This window comes from Dermacentor variabilis, unplaced genomic scaffold (genome assembly GCF_050947875.1).
Source record: "Dermacentor variabilis isolate Ectoservices unplaced genomic scaffold, ASM5094787v1 scaffold_16, whole genome shotgun sequence".
Classification (NCBI taxonomy): Eukaryota; Metazoa; Arthropoda; class Arachnida; order Ixodida; family Ixodidae; genus Dermacentor; species Dermacentor variabilis.
This window is the reverse complement of record NW_027460324.1, coordinates 7,645,154-7,671,142: the sequence shown is the minus strand read 5'-3', so window position 1 is coordinate 7,671,142 and position 25,989 is coordinate 7,645,154. Positions and strand designations below refer to the sequence as shown.

Sequence of the window (25,989 nt, the reverse complement as noted above, 5' to 3'; positions counted from 1 at the left end):
TATGCATCCTTCACTGTGCTGATATTGGCAGGAAGTGTGAAATCGATTTAATTTCTTGTTTAACCATCAGGGCTCCTCCAGGTTCACTTTCTGTTGCTGTGGTTCCTGAGGACGATGTTCATTATTTGCAGCTCATTAGTTTCCGCAAATTCTACCAGCATCTGTCCTCTAGTGTTCCTAGAATCAATGCAGTTATTGCCAATTGCTTATTCACCAGCCTGCTTTTCCTCCATTTTTACATTGAAGTTGCCCATGGCTGTAGTATATTGAGTTTGCCCTTTTCTCATCGCTAATTCAACATCTTCATAAAACTGTTCTATTTCATCATCGTGACTGGAGGTTGCAGCGTAGACTTGTGCTACTTTTATTCTATGCCTCCTATTTAGTTTTATTGCGAATACTGCTACCCTCTCATTAATGCTTTACAATTCGTCAGTGTTGCCCGCTACGTCCTTATGGATTATGAATCCTACCCCGTATTGCTTCTTATCTGGGAGACCTCAATAGCAGAGGACATGTCCGTTATTTAGCAATGTATAAGCCTCACCAGTTCTAACCTCACTAAGGCTGATGATATCCCAAACAATGTCTGATAATTCCTCGAACAGTACTGCTAAGCTAGCCTCACTCGATAGAGTTCGACAATTAAAGGTTGACGGGGTCAGTTTACATTGACGGCCTGTCCGGACCCAGACATTCTTAGCACCCTCTGCTGCGTTACAGGTCCGACCGCCGCCTTGGACAGGTGCTCCTCAGCTGCTGGGGTCTGAGGGCCGTGAGTTAATTGTAGATACCATTGGGGAGGTTGTGGCCGAATGCAGCACCAGGGAGGCCAGTTTGTGTTCTGGTGAGGGTGTGTCTTTGTTCAAGCTTAGTGGGCCTTCTTAATTTGGATGTACCTGGATTAGTATAGCCCCACTCGCTCTTGGCATCTTTTGCCAATGACAGGCGTCATCAAGCTCACCATCACTCAAAAAAAAAGAAAAGAAACTCATGGCGGGATTCGGACTTCCAACTACGGCAACCGAGCATTCGCCATAGCTCAGTCAGGAAATCCCGCAAGCGGGGTGGCTACCTTATCGCCGACAAGTATACCCCGGAGTGCCCTATAAGCGTAAAAACTTCTTTGATTTGTCCGCGATAGAAGGGTTTTCCTGATTGCGATGGGCAACTCAATATAGACAGATTTCTAAGCGGTTCCGGCCTCGTAGTTCGAGTCACATGTGCGCAGGGGACACGGTGTAGTATTGCTGAATGGTTCCAACATGGTGGTTTCGGAGTCACCCGTATGCATGCGGGTGACTGGTGTAACATGGTGCGGGCGTATACGATACGTTTTTGGCAAACCTGAACAATAGTTAAATGTAGTGTGAAAAAAAAGAAAGTAAGAAGAAATAAAAACTTTCAGCGCTTACCGGGAATTCCCTAGTAGCGTGTTCAAGGCGGTGCACCAAACAACTCACAGTCTCGGCTGCCTGTCTCACACATCGTAGAAGTCATTCCTAAGAGGTGGAACTGATACTGAATCGCCGCCAAATGAGAGAAGGATGCCTTGGCAGAGACCTTCGCTCAAAGGGCAAATTGTCAGAGTGGGGACACGGGCCGCTACAATGGTGCGGAGCCGTGCGTAAGAAAAGCTTCCTTGGAAGTTGGCCTTTTTCTGTGGTTGGAAAGAGCCTACACGTTGCCTCCTTCAAGCTACATCACATGTGTCTGCGGTCAGTTAAGACATTGTTTGTACAGTTAGCGCGGGGAATGTATTGAAGTACCTATTACCGCTGCACTTACAATGCTTGTAATTTAGCAGTTGCGAATACTCGCTCATGATCTTCTTGTAAAAACGAAAGCCAGCGAAAACTAATGTAAGTGCAAATGTAGAAGAAATAGATGGGTGTGAACTACGACCTTTTTTACACATTTGCAAGACACATTTGGAAGACATGAAGCAAGGAAGTGCGGCAGGAGAACATGGAATAACAGTATTTAATCAAAGATGGAGGAGACATAATGCTTGAAAAACTGGCGGCTCTTTATACGACATGTCTATCGACTGCAAGGGTCCCAGAAAATTGGAAGAATGGAAACATTATTCTAATCTGCAAAAAGGTAGACATTAAAGAATTGAAAAATAATAGGCCCATTAGCTTACTCCCAGTATTATATAAATGTTTACCAAAATAATCTCCAATAGAATAAGGGCAACACTGGACTTTAGTCAACGAAGGGAACAGGCTGGCTTTAGGAAGGGATACTCTACAATAGATCACATCCATGTCATCAATCAGGTTGAGAAATCCGCAGAGTACAATAAGCCTCTCTATGTGGCTTCATTACGAAAAGGCATTTGATTCAGTAGAGACACCAGCAGTCGTAGAGGCATTATGTAATCAAGGAGTGCAGAACACTTACGTAAATACCTTGGAAAATATCTACAGAGGTTCTACAGCTACCTTAATTCTACACAAGAAAAGCAGGAAGATACCTATAAAGAAAGGGGTCAGACAGGGAGACACAATCTCTCCAATGCTATTCACTCCGTGCTTGGAAGAAGTGTTCGTGCTATTAAACTGGGATGGCTTAGAAGTAAAGATCGACGGCGAATATCTCAACAACCTTCGGTTTGCTGATGACATTGTTCCATTCAGCAACAATGCAGATGAGTTACAACAAATGATTGAGGACCTTAACAGAGAGAATGTAAGAGTGGGGTTGAAGATTAATATGCAGAAGACAAAGATAATGATAAATAGTTGGACAAAGGAACAAGAGTTCAGGATTGCCAGTCGGCCTCTCGAGTCTGTGAAGGAGTATGTTTACCTAGGTCAACTAATCACAGGGAACCCTGACCATGACAAGGCAATTCACAGAAGAATAAAAATGACTTGGGTGGCCTCCCTACCAGCCGAGAGACCTCAAGCGATTTTTTCAAGAGTGATTAGCGCTCATCAAGAGTGCATACCATCATCTTTTACACCAGCGGTGAATCCTTCATCTCTGCTGTGGTGCCTGCGACAGCCGTCAAGTGAATTTTGCTATTCCTGGAATTACAAAGAAGGCCAGTCATCCATCGCCGACTCTGAAGCAACTTATGCTCCTATTACTGCACCAGACATATCAAGACCGCATACATATATACCGTATTTACTCTATTCTAACGCGCCCTCAATTGTAACTCGCACCCGTTTTCTGTGACAAAAAAAAAATTTTAAGAAATGATAACCTCGATTGTAACATGCACCAGTTTTCCTTGACCAAAAAAAAAAAAAAAAAAAAAAGATAGAGTGCAATACCGCACACCTCGCGCTTTCATATAAAAATACTGTTTTCTCTCATTTGGAAAAAACAGATTTATTCCCAATACACTAAAGCTGCGATGAATAAAGCACAAATGGAAGCGGCGTACCTTGCCACCAAGATTTTCACTGCGCCGGTACGACTCACGTGGGGCAATAGATATCGCTCGTCTTCGCTATCAGACAACTCCTTATCGCTATCAACAGACCAAAGCATTTGATCCTTGGTGCCGTCCATGGCGTACGAAATCCCACATTTTATTAAAGGCCATGTTGACCATGGCAAGCGGGTTCGTGCACCATGCATCTTTCACCCATCCAGCAAAGTCCTGCAGCGAGGCACGCTTCCTTTTATTGGCGGGCGTGAATTCGTGGAAGCCACTGACAAGCCATTCGGTGTAGAGCGCCCGAATTGTATCTTTCACTGGCTTGTTCAAACAAACATCGAGTGGCTGGAGCTGCGATGTCATGCCGCCAGGTATCACGACAAGGTCGGTGTTGCATGCAGCCAGCTTGTCCTTGATGCGCTGGTCAAGGTGGCACCTGAACACGTCGAGCACAAGCATCCCACGCAGACCCAAACTACCGCTGAGTCTCTTCCACCAAACGTTATCAATCCAGTCAGTGACCAAGTCCGTGGTCATTTTCGTTTGCGTGCATAATCACGCCACTCGGAAACACGATTCCTTTCGGGAGCGTCTTTCGTCTGAAGATAAGCTACGGGGCAGCTTGTGCCCATCTGCAGTGCAACAAAGCATTGCGGTGACCAGTTTCTTTTTCTTCAGAATAGTGGCTAGCCAGATTTGTTGGTACGAACACATTCATTTACAAACAGTGCGAATAACAGGACACAAAGGCGCACACAACACAGGCGCTGTGGCGTCGTGCTGTGTCGCTGTGTTAAACACAGCGACACAGCACATGTCATGTGCCTCTCTCTGTGTCCTGTTATTCGCACTGTTTGCAAAAGAACTAGTTTTTTCGTGGCCGGAAGACAGAACGAGCACTTCCTTCGCCCCCTTCTTTTCAACGGTTGTGGTGGCAGGCATGTTAAAGTAGAGCGGCATCTGATCGGCATTTCCAATCTGTCCGAAGTGGTAGCCGTTTCTATGGCGCAACTTCAAAACGAACAGCTGAAAACTGTGCAATTTCTTTCGATATTCTTCGGGCAATTTTTGGCACATCCCTGTCTGCCTTTAAAGAGAAAAGCCTTTCTTTTTTCATAAAATTTGATAGCCAGCACCTGCTCGTTTTGAAGTCACTCCGCATTAGCTCTTTCTGTAGGGCTAATTGCATTGCCTGTACTTTGAGCAGATCGGTCGTCACAGGCCGCTGTGCCGCTTGCTGCTCTTGCACGTATTCTGCAAGCAGCTCTTCTATTTTGGCAAAGCGTCCCTGCTTCGGTCCACTGAAACCCTTCCTTGTTGCTTTGCCGGAAAATATCCTTCTGTTTGCCCCAGTCCCTCACGCAAGTTTCGGGAACTCCGAACACCTGTGATGCGGCCCGATTTCCCTCCGTCTGCATACACATGATAACTTTACTTTGAAATGTGGCATCATGGTGGACTCGGCGTGTCTTTGCAGTCGGCGGTTTCATGCTGGTTGAATAAACGCAGAAAACAGGAAGACAGGCGGTAGACTAGGTTACACCAGTGCCTGGTTACACGTATATCATGGAGGGATGTACATGGAAGAAGCTACGGCAGCAAGGCTAAAAGCACGTAGGAGGCGCCCATTTTTTGAATGCCGATAGAGATATACTAAGGCGGATTTAGTGTCGTACTCGATTCTAATGCGCATGCAATTTTTTTACCCGTTTTACCGGAAGAAATGTGCGTGTTAGATTCGAGTAAATACGGTATACAGACGGTTTGATCTCACCTACCGGTTAACTGCCGCATTCGTTGTTCCAGCTAAGCAGGTTACAGTTAGAATAAAATTGTCACACATGACTAGATCTACGTCGGCAGAACTCGCAGCTCTCCATGCCGCTGTGACCGCCGGCCGCCATTTTTGTTTTGGCGTCCCGCAGCAAACGCGGGCCGTAAAAAATTTTTTTTTCGTTTCGCGGGAAATTTAACCCACGTAATGATCGCACCCCTGATTTTACATCAATTTTTCTGAGAAAAAAGTGCGATCGTTATGCGAGTAAATATGGTAAATGTAGACTGTACTATACATCTCGATTCCTGGTTACCAAAGTTTCTGACAGCTAGTGACGTTCTTGTCGTGCAATGAGAGTGGAATCCTGGGCATGTACAGCGACTGGTCTTCCTGCACAAAATTTATAAGCGTTAAACTTACTGTCAGGTTTTCTGATAATCAGGTTAATATTTGTTTTTTCTTTTCTTGATTTCATTCAATACACACTGTATGCTCGCTCCAAGTCGACAACTGTCGAATAAGGGTATAAACATTGGGCACAAATTATGCGTAGGTACTTTTTTTAGGGAACCCTGAAACGATTTTGATGATTTTGTACAAACTTACCGAGTTGCTAGGGTAGGTCCTTTTGACCTGCCATGGTTGCTCAGCGGCTATGTTGTTGGGAACGAAATCGCTGAGAGCTGCTGAGCACGAGATCGCTGGATCGAATCTCAGCGGCAGCCGCCACATTTTGGTTGGGGCGAAATGCGAAAACACCCGTGTACATAGATTTAGGTGCACGTTAAAGAACCCCAGGTGGTCGAAATTTCTGGAGTCCTCCACTATGGCGTGCCTCATAATCAGAAAGTGTTTTTTTGGCATGTAAAACCCCATAATTTAATTTTTTTATGGTAGGTCCTTCTAATCAGTGATACATTTGAGCTCTCCGCATAAAGCATGCAATTTATTATAAAGTTCTAAAAATGTGAGTAGATACTGTTCACAACTAACTATGTGACTGCCATAGCTATGACACTCTGTCATTTGTGACACTATGCAACACTTATACAACGGTAACTATGACACCGCATCAACTTACTACAATGCTGTATTTCTGACACTAAAGTAACTACGACACTACGCAGTAACCAAGAAACTACGGTAACTATGACGTTGCGTCAACTAATTATGACACTATGCAGTAACTATGATACTCGGTGTCAACTAACTACATTAAGCAGTAACTGTATTATAAGACACACTGGGTCAACTATACTATGCAGTAACTAAGAAGCTACAGTAACTATGACATTGCGCCAAAGAACTAAGACACTATACAGTAACTATTACACTATGGAGTAATTACAGTGGTGCCGGTTCCCTGAGTTTCCAGCCACCTCATCCCCTACTGCGTAGAAAGGGCACGTGTCATCATTCGGGCGAGCTATCAGATTTGGAAACCATGTCACATCATCGGTAATTTTTAGTAAGTTTTTGCTAAACGAATGTTGTTCGTATTAGTTGGGATGTTGGTTAATTTGGATCTCTAAAGAGAAAGTAACAAAGAATACACAACAGTTTATCCCTACACTCGAGCACTTCTGGCACACAGCAAGTATTGTCTGCTTGTGTTATGTGCTCTGTATGACATGAGCTGCAGTCAGTGTTCGTCTCAATGTTTCGTTTCGTGAGCACCATGAATTGCCCTTGTTGCGTTGTGGGCTGTAAATTTAATCATTAGCACATGTCAATTGTAGTGGCTTCAGGGCTGTCGGCATCCGATCGGCGCCAGCATCTATGCATTTCCCGCCATCACTTTACGGCAAGGATTACTACAAGTACAATAGTGCGTATCGAATAGAGATAGTCAGTTTTCATATTTACGCTTACCGGCGATTATTGTTGTCATCAGGGGAACCCGGTGAGCCTGGCAGTGGCAAATCGTTGATTCTGTTGTCAACGTGGAGCTCAGGTTTGGGAAAAATAGTATCCCTATCGAAACCCATCTCTTCCCTCAACCGGTGCAACCACTTCTCAAACTCTGGGTCGGTACCCAAGCGGCAGCTGAAACTTGAAACTGGGGTGGGAACAGAACGTTCAAAACGCATGCTGCTTGGATAGCTCTCACTGGGGATCGACGGGTGCTGCTGCCAACGTCGGCGCAGCCTAGGCCAGGCGTGCGAGGCAAAACTGAAGGCAAACTGAATACGCGTTTCGAACATGATCTCCGATCGTGCCTCTGTGTGTGCTGTGTCATTACTGACATGTGGGATTTAAGCTTGAAGGATATTGACGAGACATAAGCTGAAAATCCTGCAGCAAGCTTGTGTTACTTTAAGGCACGGATATAGTTTTGTTTCCGGTGTGCAAGGCAGCAGCCGAGTATGTCTGCTACATCACGTTGCTGACGTCACGAGCTCTGAAAAACCTGCATACCTCAGCATGCTGACCATGGCCTGCAGGAGTGCAGTGGCCAGGTATTGCTGCAGAGCATGTGCACAAGTGTGCAGTGAGTGAGCGACACGAAGGAGTGGAAAGGCCCAGGGCAAGGCTATATGAAAGTTCGGTTAACATCCCTGCCAGTGAGCGAGCGCTTTTTTGTTTGGCAAGACGCAAGCTGGGTGCTCTTCCTTAAGTGGACCTGAACTGCTAGCTGGTGTGCTGCCCGCCAGTCAAGCTGGTGCATGTTGTGTTATGGTTGAGAGGCTGCAGTGTGAGATGGGGTATAATCTGTTTCGATGCTAGTGGCATCAAAGCGTGCTAAATGCCACTGGGATGCTATACCGTGAAGTTTCCACTTTTCACTGGTGCAGGATGCAGGGCTGCTCTTGCATTATGCCTTGCCACCTACTTGAAACAGCAACTTGCCCAAACCACTGCAACTGGCACCTTCAATGCTTGTCCTTTGCAGCCCCTGGCCAACCTGAGGAAGTACCACCTGGCATCTCGAGTGTTCACCAGGCGAGCGGGGCTGCGAGTGCAGAAAGTACCCAGAGTGGCACGAGCCTACGCACAGCTGACGTGTCGAACGTCGTGCGCAGCCTTTGGAACTGCACCTTGGCACAATCACGCCTGGATCAGCCATCACTGAGCCAACAAGATCGCACGGTGGAAGCAGCAGCAGTAGCAAGTGCGTCCGTGCACAGGCACAATTTTCATGGGCTATTCTTTCACGTGTCCTTTAAATGCCTTATGTACTGCTGACGGGGTCCTTAACCACCACTTAGGCTTGTTGATACAGTCCGCGGATAGCATACGCTGTTATAAACGTCTCGGCCAAATTTTCTAGTTGTGCGAGGCGTGTGGAGCTCACAAGCACTGCGCCAAGTCACCTTTCTCTCAAGGACTTTTTTCAACAGAATCCTCAAATTTATCAGTTTTATCCTTATTATTCCAAACTGATTTAGTAATTCTCTTTAGTGTCCTTTTAAAAACAGCACGTTGTGTGACTTGGTGGCCCTGTCCCACTTGTTATTTTGTGCAATGACCAAACCTCCCTGTTGTAGTTATAGGGGCTACTAATGACGGCTGGGTCATACTGGCACAGCACACTCGAAACAATGGCCATTGGAAGAGTCTGTGGCATACCTTGCTACGTAGGCTTTATCTGGCATCATCGCAGTAGTGGGTAGCACCCAGCTTTGGAGTTACAAGACAGTATGCTACCCAGCACCTCCACAAATTGCTAAGGAAGGTTTTTCATAACACCTCCCAAGCGGTGAACGTGGGCAAAAAGCAGCCCTTGGTGCCAGCAGCAACCAGAGCTGCCCGACTTGCACGACATCAATGGCTGTGCCACCGTGCTGCCTATGTCTTCACTACTTGTGTTACGTAATGAGGAGTTCCAAATATACGCTCACTGTTATAATTAGGGTTAATTTTGAATGCAATACATCTGCATGTATGGTGCAGCATTGTTTGTTCCAGCTTTTTGTGGTGACCTAGCAACATGTGCATTGGTGCTTTCAGGTAGTGCAGAGGACGAGGCACAGACCCCTCTTGAAGGTGCTGTTGCGGGTGTTGCAGCCAGTGCGCCTTTCGAGGTGTTCTGCGAGCCCACCCTCACTGGTGGGCTCTCCTGCAGTGGCCAACCTCCACCGACAGGTGCTCTGGTAGACGGCGTCAATGATGAGAACAGGTGACCACTCTCAAATGCCGACGTGTCAGTACAGGCATGTGCTACTACAGAGGGACTAAGCAAAGCTCTTCTGAATTAGGTGCAGCGAGTATTGCTGCTCCCAAATCTTTTTTACAAGTTTGGGCTCATTCTAAGATATTACAGATGTTATGTTTTACTAAAACTAAATTGTTTCTGAAATTCTTGAAGGTCTCGTAACACAGCAGTGCACAAGATTGCAAAAAAGTACCAACAAGAAAAATTAATGGTACAAGTAAACCATTATATGACTTAGTAAAATTTGTCAGTTTGCCTCATTTATTGAAATTTTGTTATATATTGATTCTATCCCTTATGCAAATAAGTACAGTTGCCGATAGATTTCTCTTACAAGGAAGGGACCACTACATCTTCTGTATTATTGGGCAATCGGTATAAACAAATTTGAATTTGAAAAAAAAAATTGTTTTGTTTAATTTGAAATTCGGAGATGGAAGATAGTTTATCGCCGTGTTGGCAATACAGTCGAACCCAACTACATCGAACCCGTTTACGTCAAATTATTCTATATATCGAAAAATTTCTGGTTACGGTATAGTTACAATGAGTGTACATAGCAAAAATTACACTTGCATCAAACAAAAATAGCAGCGACCCCCGATATATTGAACGTCAAGCTACGGAAAAGTGCCCCCAGAAGTTGGCTTTCCCTCGCGGTAGCGGGGAAACCCGGTGGCATGGCTCCATCCAACCGCTCTCCCTACCGTGATCACGCTGCGTCGGGCGAGCTGTCGACACCACCCTACAAAAAATGATGCTGGCCCGCCTGCACCGCTTGCTCATACAGCTAATCAGAGGCTCTTGTGCTCTTGTCGTTCAAGATGGCGAAAGTGCGAGTTGTTTCGCTGCTTTTCTGGTTCGTTGCGTTTGCGCCTTGTGCGCCTTCTCCCGCAGTGTTACCATGATGAAGCGGCAGAATTCGCCTTTCGTCGTGAAGCTCGAAATCATAAATCGGGTCAAATGCGATGAGAAGTCAGATGTCCCCTCATCATGCAAGGTTCCAAGGAGCACTCTCGGCACGATTAGGGCTAAAGCGGCCAAACTCGCAACTTCGTGCCCATGGCGCCCGACGCGTACACACGGCCGTGTACAAGTGGTTCTTTATACGTGCTGGTTTCTGCCTGCTCATAGGGGGAATTACTTGTACTTATTGATTGAATTAAAGAAATGATAAAGTAATGGCAATGAAAGTGGATCAAATAACTTGCTGTAGGTGGGGAACCAGTTGCCCTCACCCAAAAAGATCACGTACTTGTGACACCTGCAGCAGAAAGGATGTTGCACATCTGCCACCAAGGTGTGTGAGTGGTGGTGCTCGCTAACACTTCCAAGGGTCGTCCTAGTAGTAGTAGTAAATACCTAAGAAAGGGGATAAGGAAACTGCGCCGCAGCAGCTCAGTTCGTTAGAGCATCGCACATGTAATGCGAAGACGGGGGATCGTTCTTCACCTGCAGCAAGTTTTTTCATCCACTTTCATTGCCATTAATTTATCACTTCTTTAATTCAATTGGTAAGTACAAGTAATGTCCCCTATATTGTCCTTGGCGTCCTTGTTTGACCGAGCAGTCACATGTCTCTTTCAATCATGGCCAGGGTGTCCACCATGAGGACGAACCAGGAAAACCTACAGTTTTCAGGAAATTTGTGTGTTCTTGAAGAATCTGGGAAAATAGCAGGGAATTTTCGCCCCAGTTGCTTTGAATCAGAAATTGGTACCTCAGTGGTTATGAAGGCATGAAAGGTCTGTGCCACTTGCACCATCTAATGCGAAACCATCGAGCTGCACCAATCTGTGGAAAAACACCAATTTCGAATGAAGCTGGCAAATTTGGCAGAATGTGCATGTTCAGTGGTAACCACACAGCTATAATCGTGCGTTGGCTAGCATTTAGCCCTAGAATCCAAGCCTAAGCAATCAGTTTCATCATCGGCATCCTTGGAGTGTGGGTGCGTGTTGTGGTGCATCGTAACATGGCCTCAAGAAAATGAAGATCATTTTGTGTTATATAACATATTATGAATGTTTTCTAAAAGTGCTGCGCGTTTGCATATATGTAGACCAGCTAAAAATGATTTGAACTGGTGCTCACTTCACAGGGGCAGTCGTGAAGAAAAGCCACGCTGAACGAACGCTGCTCAGCCTGCTCAGCGTGTACCGTATTTACATGATTGTAAGTCGACTCGAATGTAAGTCGACCCCCCCCCCCCCCCATATCGCTTGACCGGGAAAAAAAGAGCATACCCGAGGGCGCGTTCGATAATGAAAATTTCTTAGTAGCTAACATGGTCACTGGACTACTCGTCTTTACTAGTGCTGTCATCGTTGCTGCGGTCCTACAGTGCGTCGTGGTCCAGTGAAATTTCAAATTTGGCAAACAACCGCACCAGGACATCTTGCAGAACAGCAGCCCACGCCAAATGCACCCAACCACACGCAGCCGTCAGGGAGGCTCTTTTGACAGGTCCGGTTTTCGTAATTTCGCAGTCTTCTGCCGCCAGCCACTCGTTGTACTCACAGCGGAGCAGAACCTTAAAATTAAGGCGGAGGTCTGGGCTTATTCCATGATCACGTCGCACTTCACTGGCAGGGACCGATCACGCATTTCAGCGACGTACGCCGCAAGCTTAGCCTACAGCTCCGGAAAGCATCCAGACTTTGGCACGTGGGAAATTTCTCACTTGCCGTCACAGGGTGAAAATTTCGCTTCACTGCAGTTGCCACTCTCGCACCACCCGTTTAGAAACATCGAAATTGCGGCCCGCTGCGCAGTGATTTGTTTCTTCGGCTTAAAGGATGGCAGCCCTCTTGAACACTGCTGTGAACGAGTGCCGAATGGTTAGTGGGCCTGGAGCACTCATGACGACTGGGGAAGCATAGAAGTAGCACGTAGCCGGCAGTCAAGTGGAACGCTTCAAAAAGTTGGTCAAACCAATACCAATGCCTTTAAACAGAGAAATAGAAACCCGCGTGCGGTGTCTGCTCTTCCATGAACTACCGATACTCCCCGCAAGCGCCGCCGTTTTAAGGGTGCCGCCGCAAAGGGGAATGGCAGCGCTTCCATCAACTATCGACACCCCCCCCCCCCCCCCCATGAGTTGCACTCACCGTAAGACTCTCAAAATGTTGAAAAACCCTTCCGAAAAGCAAACAAACACGCGAGACAGCGAAAAGATAATATGGGTAGGGCCATAGAGCAAGCATAAAATTGTAACTACGTTGTAGCTCCTGTGGTATCGCTTTTTTTTGGCGGGGCCATGTTTTGGTTTCGATTGTAAGTCGACCCCCCAACTTCATACTTTCAAATTTAAAAAAGGAGGTCGACTTACAATCGTGTAAATACAGTAGCTCATCAGTTGTGTTATGCATTTTAGCACTCGATTTTGTGCCCTGCTGGTGCATCTGAGTCGATTAATGGGCAAGCATCGTGCGTGTGATGTTCTAAATCTATTTGGTACGTTCATCACGTCCGCTTACCGGGATGATAGTGCGACACGCCGACAAACGACCTGCTTGCTTTCGTGAAACTTCATGGTCACAAATATCCAATGACAACTGCAGTCATCACTCAGATTTGCACTCGAGCTATGCTATTTCCTGCAGGGCCACACCACACAAAATCAGGATTTTGCTGCCCCAGTAGGCAAGCCGAAAATGTAAAGTATTGTATTTAGTGAACCTTAGAGGGCAAATCGTGGGCCTAATTAAAATTTCTGCAAACACGCAAGCCTCTGAAATTGCGTTCATGAAAATGATGTTCACAACGTGTCTTGCACAGATTGAATCGAAAAACTTAAAAAACCATCATCCGGTGCATGAAATATCTGTTGCCAGTTTTACGCTTGCTTTGTGGCACCGTGGTGCAACTGCTAATAAGCCCGGATAATCAAACTTCATTGATACACTCCCGTTCCGTACTCGAAAAGTGACCCATAGAGTATTGCTAATTTTTCACCGGTTTAAACGTTCCCGGAACACAGGATTTTTTGGCACCAACATCCAGTATATCTTCAAACTGCGATTGTATCGCACTTGCAGATCGTAAACTCCGAGTGCGAGGCGTGCGCAATCGAGAACAGTATATATAGGTCCCTGCCATGGCAGCTTCACCGCCATACTCGGCTGCCCGTCTCACATGAAAATGCCGGCGTGCAGCCAGTTTCTAATTTCAGTACCAGCAAATCTCCGGGGTCGTCGCACATGGCTTTCACAGCTATCACCACCAATCCTATTGCGATAAGCATCTTCGCCTATCTGTCTCGCAGTGCATGGCGCCGTTGGAACCGTGGCGCACGCTTTTAATAGACGATAACCGATATCTGCCACCGTTCCCTGCTGCAGACTTCGATTTTATACATTTTCCGTCCGCTAGATCCCATGTGAACAAGAAAAGGTGCAAGGTGCACGTGATCTAGGACAGTACAGTCGACTCTCATTACTACAACCCTGACAATTCAACAAAAAACACCCGTTTTATCCGATGTCCGTACTATCCGAAACGCCTCACTTCCGAAACTTTTCATCACAATATCTATTAACTCTGTTGCAAAGAGTGAGTGATGAACTTCCAAAGTAAAAAAACAAACAAAAAAGTCGCAATTTCACCTGAAGGGTGAAGCATCAATTGCGACAGCAAATTAAGCAAGATAATTGCGGCATCAGCAGCGAGCAAATTGATCTGTGCACTCTCTCGCTTCAATGCAAACAAAATGTCGAAAGCACAGTGCATATGAAGCTACCAGCACTGGGCGCACTTTGTCCACATTGCAGATGGCTTTCAAGATATGGAGGCCGCGCCATAAGCAGCAGCCACCAGAGTAGAATCCCCTCTCTCTCGCCTTGAAGCCAGCATGTTTCTGCCCTGCCTTCCTCTACTGCACGCGTCATATTGCGATCGTTGGCTGACCCTCGCAGGTCAATTGTCAGCCCGTGTCGACACGACGAAAGTACGTTTTATATGCCTGATTTTGAAAAAAAGTGCTGCTAATTTCGTCCACTGTAGCTGATAGTCGTTTGTAGTGCTGTCTGTTAAAAGTGAACTTGGTTGCATTACCGTATTTATTCGCGTATAACCCGCACCAAAATGTGAAAAAACGCGTTTAAAAAGTGGGGGTGCGGGTTATCTGCGAATTTTTTCCTTGGGAGGGGGGGGTCGGCTTCACCGCAATGTGCGGCGGCCTCCCCGTGTAGTCCGCCATCCCCATCGTCATCGACGCTTGTCAAGCCGATGAAGGGCCAACGAAAGGCCAGCATTGTTGAGCCTCGCGTTAGGCGCTGTTTAGTGTACTTACCCCAGTTTGCACTGTTTGCCTGCTTTGTTTTGGCATCATGAGTGCGACTCGACGGCAGTGTTTCACAGCGAAAGAGAAGCTAAAGATTATAGCCGCTGCCGAAGAAATCGGCAACAGAGCTGCTGCAAGACAGCATGACGTCGACGAGTCGTGCATTCGCGACTGGAGGAAGAAAAAAGAGAGTCTCGAAGCAACGAACCGGAACAGGCGAGCGTTTCGGGGTCCGAAGACTGGCGCGTACCCCCACCTCGAGACGCAGCTTGCGAAGTTCATTGAGGAGCAGAGAAGTCGTGGCCACGCTGTTTCGACTGAGATGGCGCAAATGGAAGCCCTGAAGTTGGCCCGGGAATTGAACATTCCACGTGAGTTTCGTGCAAGCCGTGGATGGCTTCAGCGCTTCATGCGAAGACATGGATTTTCTATGCGGCGGCGAACAACCATGTGCCAGCGGCTTCCTGAAGCCTACGAGGAAAAGTTGTTGAACTTTCAACGATATGTGATCGCACTTCGGAAGGAGCACAGCTATTTGCTGTCTCAGGTGGGAAATGCTGATCAAACACCTGTGTACTTTGAGATGCCGATGGACACGACCATGGAAAAAAAGGGCTCCAAATCAGTCAGCGTGCTGACCGGCGGAAATGCCAAGCTGCGCTGCACAGTCATGCTATGCGCTTTGGCTGACGGCACGAAACTGCGCCCGTATGTGATTTTCAAACGCAAGACGCTACCTAGCATTCCACTGCCCCCAGGAATCGTTGTGCGTGCGGAAGAAAATTCGTGGATGAACAGTGGCCTAGTCGGTGACTGGCTTCGAGTAATCTGGGAGCGAAGACCAGGTGCCTTGCTGGCACGCCGGTCGATGCTCGTACTAGATTCCTTCAGAGGCCACTGCACTGATGCGGTGAAGGCTCGCCTTGCCGAGACCAGCACCGACCTCGTCATAATACCTGGCGGCATGACGTCCATGCTACAGCCACTCGACGTGTGCCTGAACAAGCCGTTCAAGGCACACGTGAAGCGGCTGTATGCCCAGTGGATGGCCGACGGCATGTACGCCCTCACACCGACGGGACGCGTGCGAAGGCCTGATATTCCATTGCTGTGCCAGTGGATCGTGGATGCGTGGAAAGCGATACCGGCCGATTTGGTGCGCAAAAGCTTTAAAAAATGTGCGATCAGTAATAGTCTGGATGGTTCCGAGGACGACTACGTCTTTGAGAGTGGCGATGAAGCCTCGGATGGCAGTAGTGAGAGCGGCGTCGATTAAGAATCGGATAACCAGTGACGTGGTGGCGGTCGTTTGAATAAATGTTCTGAAAACGAAATGATCACTGAGTGTGAGTTGCATCTTTCTAGCGCTCATTTTTTTTTTTTTTCAGGTAAACGTGCGGGTTATACGCGAGTTTTTTTTTTTTTTTTCCGCCGAGTTCAAAGTTAGGGGTGCGGGTTATACGCAGGGGCGGGTTATACGCGGGTAAATACGGTAATAAAATAAGTAAAACAAACTAGGGCTAAAATATGGTCCATTATATCTGAAAGTCTGTTGTACGTGGGTGTGTTGTAACGCGCGAAGACTGTATAAGCCGCACATCTCGCGTGAAAAGGATGGCACGCACAGCTTCTTATTCTGGTACCAGCAAATCTCCGCCCGGGTCGTCACAGGCCACATTCACAGCTATCGCCCCCACTTCTATTGCGATAAGTATGTTCACCTATCTGTTTTACAGTACGTGGTGCATAGTGCCATTGGTAGCGTACTGCACGCTTTTAGTAGGCAATAATCCAAATATGGGTGTCGCGTTTCGCTTCAGCGGCATCTGGCGTCGCCCACCAGCTCGATTTTGTTTCGGTTGCCTATTGCCCTGTTAAAACACCACGCAATAGGAAAACAAAATGAATCTCCGGCTGCTGGAGCACCGCCAGCTCAACGCGCGTCGGCATCTTGTGCCGCAACGATCTGCTCGACGCCTTGCATTACGTAGATGTCAACAGTAGTTCGTCAAATTTTTTTCAGTTTCTTCGGATCGTATGTTTTCCCGGTTAGTACGTTTTTCCTCTTCTTTTTTTTTTTCAGCACATATGAACGACGTTTTACTGTATTCGTTGATGACGCAGACCAGAAAGCTAGCGAACATTTTTATCCTTTTATTGTTTTCAAGATTATCTTAGAGCTATTTCTTGGCAAGCGATGTGAAATACTGGCAAATCTGCAATGATCAGTATGCCTCTTCATATTTATTCTGCAGTATTCTGCTATCTCAACTGTAGGTCGCCAAGAATTAAAAATTACCGGAGTGCACTACTCAGACGGTGTTCACTGTACCTTGATGGGTGTTGTTCATGGTGGCCACTGTGAATATTCCTCATCCATTGTGCGTGAATGTGTTTAATTACCTAAATTTGTAAATTTGGCTAATTGATGAAATGCCAGTGAAAGTTTTGTGACTGTCACAAATGACCGATAACAGCATTTAAAACAACCTGGGATAACGACAAAGAAAGCCTGTGAAGTAAACAAAAAGTAAAAATAAACTGCTCTGACCATGACAACGCTTGCTCTCACCGAATATTGCATCCATCTTTGCATAAACTTCCTCAAATAGGGGCACTGGGAAGGAGCGGCGGCACTTCTTTCTCGACATGTCAGCAGTTTTTGGGAATTACATACGGTCCCTATCAAATGTGAAGTAGGGTGATATTGGTAATCGTTCACTTTGTGAACCTTTATAAGACTGTGCCCCAGGTTTGCACATTCGTGATATACATAGTGCACTGATGACGATGTTTATGTCTTAGACCACTTATATTACTATTGCAGTGACCCGTTGTCACGTGAATTTTTAAAGAAAATTTCGCAGGCTTTATTTTCATTTTTTTTTTGTCGAAAAAAAGAAAGACCACACATGACCTAGGTCGCTATATACGCTGCTGTCGGTCATTTCTCGGCATATTCCACAACCTTTGCATTTGCACCGTATTGAATCAGTAAGGCAATAAACGCTAATTCATTACAATTACGTAACAGTTGCTTGTTCACAATAAAAAAAAAAAAAAAAACTTCCATTAACTTCCAGCCTATGAACATGGAGTGGGCACTGTTCATGGAAAGCCCTCATTTTTTTCTTGGCCACAGTTAGTTGACACATCTGATATGTAATTTAATGGTGGTTTCTGAGAAACCTGTACGAGTTTGCTTTGGAGCTTCATGCTACAGTCGGGTGAATGGCAACTTTTTCCTGTCATGAACTTTACTTGCCGTGCACGCTTCCGCGGAACTGATCTGCCATAATGAAATAGTGCTCTGTAAGGTCACCTTTTCTTCATTTGCCTGTGTTTCCCTCATATTGACCTTTACCATGCTGCTCCGAAACATGTATTTACTGCTATAAAACGCACAATTCATGCTCCAATGTGCCAAATATGCTGCTCCGAGAGCTGTTCCGAAACTTCCTTGACCGCTTCCATCCCTGCCTCAGAATGCAAGCCAAGAATGTAATGTTTTGGTTTTAGTCAACGTTAGCGGCCAAATGGCGGTCGTAAAAGTTCAGTGAAGATGCAAGCGACTGCAATAGCGTTCGCATCAACTATGTTCACGGTTCAACTTGTGCAGATCAAGTCCGAACATTGTTTGCCAACCATGACCATCGTGTTGGTCCGAAGTGGTTCGATTGGCAACCAAAATGCAGACATCATTAATTTCAAATTTTGGAGAATTCAAAGTAACTGGTGTAGTCTGGCTAAGCTTTATGGAACTCCATGTATTATGAATCTTGTTCATTCGCATGAAAATCGGGTCTGCCACAGATAATTTGAACTGTGTGCTGCTATGGCTGGTTCCTGGGGCTTGCACTGGTGGTCAATTTCCTAGCTAAGCAACAGGTGGTGCGATGTGCTTATCACCATTGCATTGATCCATGCCTCAGCGACAGCCTCCTAGGATTTCAGTGGCTGCCATGTCTCATGGTTAGTTACATCGAAAGTGGAGCATGTGGCTGATGTGGCACATCCGACTGCTCTGAGCAACTCGCCACTCTCAAAGGTCGAGCAGGCGAGATAAGCAGAACGCGTTTGTGCAGTTTTCTTAGTTTTCATTGTATCAGTGGCCTTGTGTGTGTTGAAGGACGTGTCTGTCGTGGTGACCAGAACTATACTGAGTGGCATTCTACCAGGTCTACCAATAATGGGGCTAGGGTACCTGAAGAGAGCAGTTGCGTTCCTCTTCAGGTATAAACCTCAGGTCTCCTAACAACAATGCGTGAGCGTGTGGCCAGGGATACCACTAGTGCTTTTTTTCTGGCATACGTACTGATAAAGCCAGTGAGCCATTGGAGGATGTATATGGTATCTCCAGCCATGTGCTTGCGTGTTAACATACCATATTTACGTGGCATAATGAGCGCACTTTTTTCCCTGAAAAGTATGTGGAAAGTTGAGTTGCGCTCATTATACGAAGTAAAATTTTGAATGATTTTTCTTTTGCACTGCCACCTCTAAAAAGGTCAGTTTCACCCGAAATGCGAACCATCGATTGCAATACCAAATGTGTAGACAGCTACACGAAGTAAGGGTTGTAGTTTTATTGGCCATATAAACTTTCAATCATTCGCTTCAATGCAAACTGAGCGGCAAGAACGCAGCAAACACAAAGTTATGAGCCGCCATCGACTCAGCCTCCAATCCAGATCGCTTTGAAGATAGGGCGCGCCGCAGCCATCCAATGCGAAGTTGCTGGTTGCCAGAATAAGTCGTATAAGGCGCGACGGAAGACGTGCTTTCTTCCCGCTTTACTCCGTTGTACACAGGAGATTGAGCCGCGATTGTCGGCGGCCCTTGGGCTCTGTTGTGCAAACGCAGTTGCTGCCAGAGTGCGACGCCGCCGTCCCTCCCTCCCCTCCCCCTCGGCACCTTTTGTGCGAGCAAAGACGGCGCTTGAGATTGAGCCGCGATCGTCTGCTTCCCTCGCACGCTTTCACTCGCACCTACATCATGCAGTGCATGGTGATGAAGACAGCAAAAATGCATCTGGAGCATCCATACAATTTCTATCGCAATAAAACTAGGAGGCAAGGTGTAATTCAGCCTCGAACAAGGCATCGGACACAGTTGCACCAGCTGGACGCCATATCAGATGCCGAATCGTACCGTGTCTCCTACTTCGTGGCAGCAAGTACAGGGTGCGATCATTATGTGAGAAAAAAGAAAAAAAACACCCTTCTTTGATTGACAAAGGGGGGGCTGTGTTAATTACGCGAGTGAGTACATTGTGCGAGCATATACGATATCTAAAGTCTGTACTGGAAGTGTTGGGTGACATCGACTTCAAGCTACCTATTTGCCAACAGCTGTGCCATGCTAAGCGCTGCCACCACAGCCTATGACATCGTTGAAGTAGTCGGCAATGACGACGCAGTGGAAGATGATGACGCGGATGAGGAAGCGTCAACGCGGCCTTCGTTATCACAGGTGATGGGAGGACTGAATGAAATTGTGCACAGCTGTTGTTTAATTTTGAAGAGGACGTGGAAGATGCTTTTCGATACATTCAAGCTCTTGAAGATAAGCTTACAGTGATCAGACTAAGAGAGAAAAAAAAAAAAAAAGGAAATGCTCATGAATATTTTCATAAATAAAAGGTGATGCCTACAGAGGTGCTCCCACTTCTTTCATCAAATATAGCCTTCTGTTTATCACTTTTGTTAGTTCAAATTTTGTTTAATTCGTACTTAGTGAGTGAACCCATGAAATTTGAATCGACGAGTTTTTACTTCGTATAAGTTGCCATCTTACAGGGGCTTTAGCTGTGAGCCACAGTCCTCTTCACGAGAGAGATGTTCAGGGTGGTGCTACTTACGATTGCAGCCAACAAAAATTCATTATAGCAGTGAAGGAAGTCAGCTGAGGCTGTCACAATTTAAGGCATAAGATAAGAATGGAAGGAAGGGTACGTAGAACTGGCACTACAATTTACAATTTGCAACTCTGCTTGTACTGTTGGTTGGGCGCAGTCTGCTGTCACTATCAACTAGGCATTGCTACTTTTGGTTTTGAGGAGACATTGACAACATATCAAAACAGAAACATAACTTTTTTTCTCGCTAGGCTAGGTCAACTCTTTGGCTGCCAAGGTTTTGTAGAAAGAGGCTGAATGCAATGTGGCGAATGCACTAATCTACTGCAAGGCTGAAGTGCTAAATTTCTATGGTATGCATGACTGTGGTGTCTAGTGATACGTCGAACAGGGGTATTTGCCTTTGGTTTGGCCGAAAGGGTCTACAAGTGGAAGAAATTTTCTTCGAAATAACCATTCTGTGGTTTTCATAGTTCAAATTTATGGGATCTTTTTTCTATTCAAATACACGTGACCCCTCCGGGCACAACATGCCAGTTCGAATTATCCATCCATTTGAATTAAGCAATTTTGAATTAAGTAAAACCTCGTTAAACTGTACCCGCTTAAACAGCAGTTTCATTTTAAACATAGTAAAGTTAAGTCCCCAACTCAGCGGCCATTGAACATAACGTGTTTTGTATTCGCATAAACGGTACCAGCTTTATTGCGTACGTTTTGGTTAACACTTGGTGCTTGCACTTTTCCTAGCGCAATCACGGCGGTAGGTCGGCCAGGCACAATGAGCCTCAGAGATCAGAACGGCCTCCAAGCACGGACACAGAAGGCTCTTGGAAGGGTGAAGCCACACTAACATCAACATTTCGGTGGCGAGCCAGATAGCATTGTGGATGGCTAGTGGTGGCTTGTGCTGTGGCATCGTGCAAGCTAGGACTTGCGTCATGCCAAGGCTTGGATAAAACTGGTTGCTGAGCATAAAATAAAAATTGGAAATTGTTTGTGCTACCGAACGTGGCACAAAATCGGCGCTACCGTAGTGGCATTTGGAATGCGAAGGAGAAGAGGCTTGGCAGTGCTGCTGGGACTGCGAAAAGATGTCTGCTACGAGGTTCAACGTTTTGAAGTTTGTCTTTTCATCATCGTTGCCTCTGTTGCCGAAGTGTTGCCTAACGACAGTGATGAGGACAACACAAAGCGACAGCACAAGCGATTCAGGCCCGCATTACGTCGGCCTCATGTGAGTGCTTGCTGAGCTTAAGGGAGTTCCTTAAGCTCGTCGCTCCTAAGCTGCCGCAGCAAAAAACGAATATAACAGACTTTTATCGTGCAAAATGAATAAATACTGCATGTTTTCTGCCCTTTCATCGCACTCTCTCAGAGTTCCGTATTTGACAGGTAATTGGGCGATCTCACACTATTTCGGTTTAGCAGTACTACCGTTTAATACATACTTTTTCCAAGCTCCGGCCAACTACGGTTTAATGAGGTTACACTGTAGCAGGATTTCACTATGATTGGCTGTGCCACATACATTGGAGGATAGTCTAAGCTGCTATTTTTCTCTTGGTCATATCATGAGAAGCCAACAAAGACACCAAGAAAAACATAGGGGAAATTACTTCTACTTACTAATTGAATTAAAGAAATGATAAACTAACGGCAATGAAAGTGGATGAAAAAACAACTTGCCACAGGTGGGGAACGATCCCGCGTCTTTGCATTATGCATGCGATGCTCTAGCCAATTGAGCAACCGCGGTGCAGTTTCCCCATCCACTTTCTTGGGTATTTATGTGTTACTACTAGAACTAACCTTGGGAGTGTTAGCCAGCGCCACCACTCGCAAACCATGACGGCGGGTGTGGAACATCCTTTCCTGCCACAGGCATCACGAGTAAATGATCTTTCTGTGTTTTTTCATACACTTTCATTGCCATTAATTTACCATTTCTTTATATCAGTTAGTAAGTACACGTAATTTCATCTGTTTTTCTTGGTGTCTTTGTTTGTTGGGGGGGGGGGGGCTTCTCATATGATTAATAAAAGTCGAACCCCTTGGTTAACCCCCTATCTTCTCGTTCTTACATAACGAGGGTTTCGAATCCGGCAACATTGATGCCTTCAGGTAGCATGTGTGGGTGTATTGAGCAGTTGCCTTCACATGGAAAGATTAGCGCTCGCAGAGTCCTTGAACGCTCTTCTGGTCACGAAACTCTGCCCGCAGTTTTATACAGGTACAGAAGCTGCCGCTAGGGTTGCTGCTGTTAGCGGGGGGGGGTATTCCATGTCTGCATGCACTGCACTCGGCTGAAACTCCTGTACTGGTTCGAAGCAATCGTTTATCTTTCATCAAAGAACTAACATTCTACTGCCACTCATATTTCGGCTTACATACAATGCGTTTATTGCACGTGCGCATGAAAAGTTAGTTTTGCTTACCTTTGCATGATAACAAGACTATGATGGAGGCAGTCGTGCCGACAGCAATATTGAATGTGTGCGTCGTTGCAGCGCAGTTCCTTATCTCAGGTAGAGGAGCATGAGATTATTTATTTAAAATAGGTCGTTTGCTTGGGCTTGTGACTCTAGGCAAGGCCCAAGAAACTCGCCAAGTACTCGCACATTTAAGCCTCGCAGCGAGGCTTGAACCAGCGCCGCTCTCGCTAGCTATTTGTAATTAGACCGTCTACACTGTGCGAGTTTGCTGCTGTCGGATTACAAAACAGAGAAGCTACTAGATTCCCCATGTTTACAGTTTATAAAAGCTAACTTCACTCTGCTGCAACCTATCGCAGAGACCGTCGGCAACATTTCAAAGTGGGAACGACGAAGCTTCCGCAAGGCAACGTCCGTGTGTCGCGTGAATATGCGCTGATCTCTAACCTAGCCTTAACTCCGAGTTTGTACCACCGTCTGTACATTTCTAACATGTAACCTTGACAAGTTGATGTTGTGTAGGCAGTGCATGAGCGAGAGCACGTCTCACTTCACCTTGCACAGCTACGCAAGGCCACCCATGCAGCTCCGATTCTCGCGTTGGTTGTGCTTTCACAAATATCTTGCCTTCTGGGACGAGTCCCGCTATCACCTCCACTCCAATCTGGCATGCTTCATAATGACAGTGTGTGTTGCTTGGATGGACTACGCTTGCATGACGTGAGATTGCATAATGAAGACTGCACTCTGTAGTCTTGATTAACTCAAACGAAGCCTTGTTTCATGTCTAAACAAAAATAAGCACACGTGTTCATGACGCTGCTGCACTGCCGATTTATTCAGAATGTGAACCACATAACATAGGGCAAATATCCCAATACGTGCCAAGCTGAGGAGACATTAATGCCCATTGCATCACAAGCTTCAGTATAATGGCACATTCCATTACATATGTTTGTCAATATGACACTGGTTGCGAAAAGAAAAATTACGGTAAACAAGGCAGGAATGCAAAATATATATGATGGAAAGCATCTCAAAAAACAGCAAGCTACAAAGTAGTTCTAATGAAGTAGCTTAAAAATAGAAAAATGAACATGGTTGACATAATAGCAAGTGAAAAGAGACAAATGCATTTTTTTACGATTATCTATTGCATTGAGAAAAAGCAGTGAAAAAGAAACTGCTGCTTGCTTGCATGGCTGAAACGTTAAGGAAGCAATTCAGCTGATCACTTTCTTCCCCCCACCGGCTAAGCATGTTGCACGCTTACTTGCCTCTGCAAGTTTGTTCTTTTCCCTTGTGAAGAAGTGCAGACGGCATCCGAGAAAAAATGCACAATTTCTGCCGTGGTGCCTAGTACACCGGTAGCCCTTCGGACAGCCAAGGAACGGTGCCAGAGAAGGACAGAGCGCCACCTTTCGCAGTGAACTTATTGCTTCGAAAAACGTCCATGGTGTCAAAATCTTTTTTGCACACTCTGACATGTTGAGAGTCGAAGGTAAAGCCACCAGCTTCTTGTCGCAGTATTGCATGTTTCCACTTCACCCGCTGATCTGCGTCACTAGACAAACAAAATAATGATACCTTTTTGCTCGTACCTCTGTAGCCGAAGCGACAACACGGTACAGATCAACAAATTATGTCTTGAAATAAGGAAAACCGACTGCCGATGCTGGCGGACTACTTGGGCACCCAGCCATAGAATAAAGAACCAACTGACGCAACACGCAACTTTTGTCTAGCCCCCACCGTGCTCCCAGCGCTGCCGTGTGGTAGCTGTGGCAACATAGCAAGCTCTCCCATAGCGTTACGGCGGAGTTTCGTGACCAGAAAAGCATTGAAGGACTCTAGTACTCGTGACACCTGCAGCAGAAAGGAAGTTCCACATCCGCCGCCAAGGTTTGTGAGTGGTGGCGCTGGCTAACACTCCCAAGGTTAGTTCTAGTAGTAACACATAAATACCCAAGAAAGTGGTTGGGGAAACTGCGCTGCAGTAGCTCAATTGGTTAGAGTATCGCACGTCTAATGCGAAGGCATGGGATCGTTCCTCACCTGCGGAAAGTTGTTTGTCATCCACTTTCATTGCCGGTAATTTATCATTTCTTTAATTCAATTAGTAAGTACAAGTAATTTCCCGAATGTTTTTCTTGGTGTCTTTGTTTGTTGGGGGGCTTTTCATGATATGATTAATAAAAATCGGGCCCCTCGGTTAGCCCCCTTTCTAATTTTTCTCTTGGGTCATTTCTATTTTCTTTTCTGTTTGCCTTGTCATTTGTGCTGTTGTGAATGCAGAGTTCCTTACAAAGAATGGCTATCCCTGTGTTTCAGGCGCCCTGCAGATTGTGGCCCACCAGAGCCTCCAGTGCGGGCAAAGCCACTTCAGCAAAGGGTGCCCTTCGCCGAACTGGTTGGTCATTGCTTTGTCTGGCTAGATTACAGTTATCTGGTAGTTGAGGCAGCCTCTGCCAGTACACTGGCAGTGGCTGTCAGTACACTTGTTAGACTTCTCTGTGTTTGTACTGTGACTGGAGGCAGCAGGTGTGCGCGTTTATATTAAAAAAATACATTTTATGCCCTGTGGCAGATGCCCCATTGCACTTGTGGTGTGCTTCACTGCACCGCTGTATTACAGTTCAGTTCACTTTTGGTAATCTGCTTGACACAGTGCTTTTTAGACCCTTGTCGTGCTTTCCGCGCCTCAATGCCATGAATAAGGATGACGAAGGCATAGTCGGTGCCAGTGCCGACAGAAACGAATCTTTTAAATGAAAACACCGAACAGCAGAAAGCTTGACAGGAAACCTTGCCGCAGCTAGGCCTTATGTAATCTCAAAACGACTACTACAGCTGCCAGTGAATTGGCGTATGGGAGCGCTGATTTGAGGCCATGAGATAATAAAAAATCGCTGGGGTGGTACCTTCAATGAATGCTGTTTCGGATTTGTGGTCGCCGCAAAAAAAAGTTGGAAAAATCGGATTGTAAAAAAGGGTTTCAGTGTCTGAAATTTCAGACGTCCCTATTCATTCTCTCTAAGGGGTATGTGGTGGGGCGGCAAAGGTGTCCGAATTATTAAGCA

The 25,989-nt window shown here is 46.1% G+C and overlaps 1 protein-coding gene across 3 annotated transcripts in view; it reads left to right on the top strand.

The window, feature by feature from the left end:
* The window catches only part of LOC142568069 (uncharacterized), a 368,896-nt gene that overhangs the window by 174,465 nt on the left and 168,442 nt on the right, over window positions 1–25,989 (top strand). For all 3 annotated transcript variants that reach the window (XM_075678155.1, XM_075678154.1, XM_075678153.1), the window contains exons 12-14: window positions 8,071–8,289; window positions 9,129–9,297; window positions 25,241–25,319. In XM_075678155.1, coding sequence (XP_075534270.1) covers window positions 8,071–8,289; window positions 9,129–9,297; window positions 25,241–25,319 — 467 coding nt within the window. The remainder of the gene's footprint in view (window positions 1–8,070; window positions 8,290–9,128; window positions 9,298–25,240; window positions 25,320–25,989) is intronic.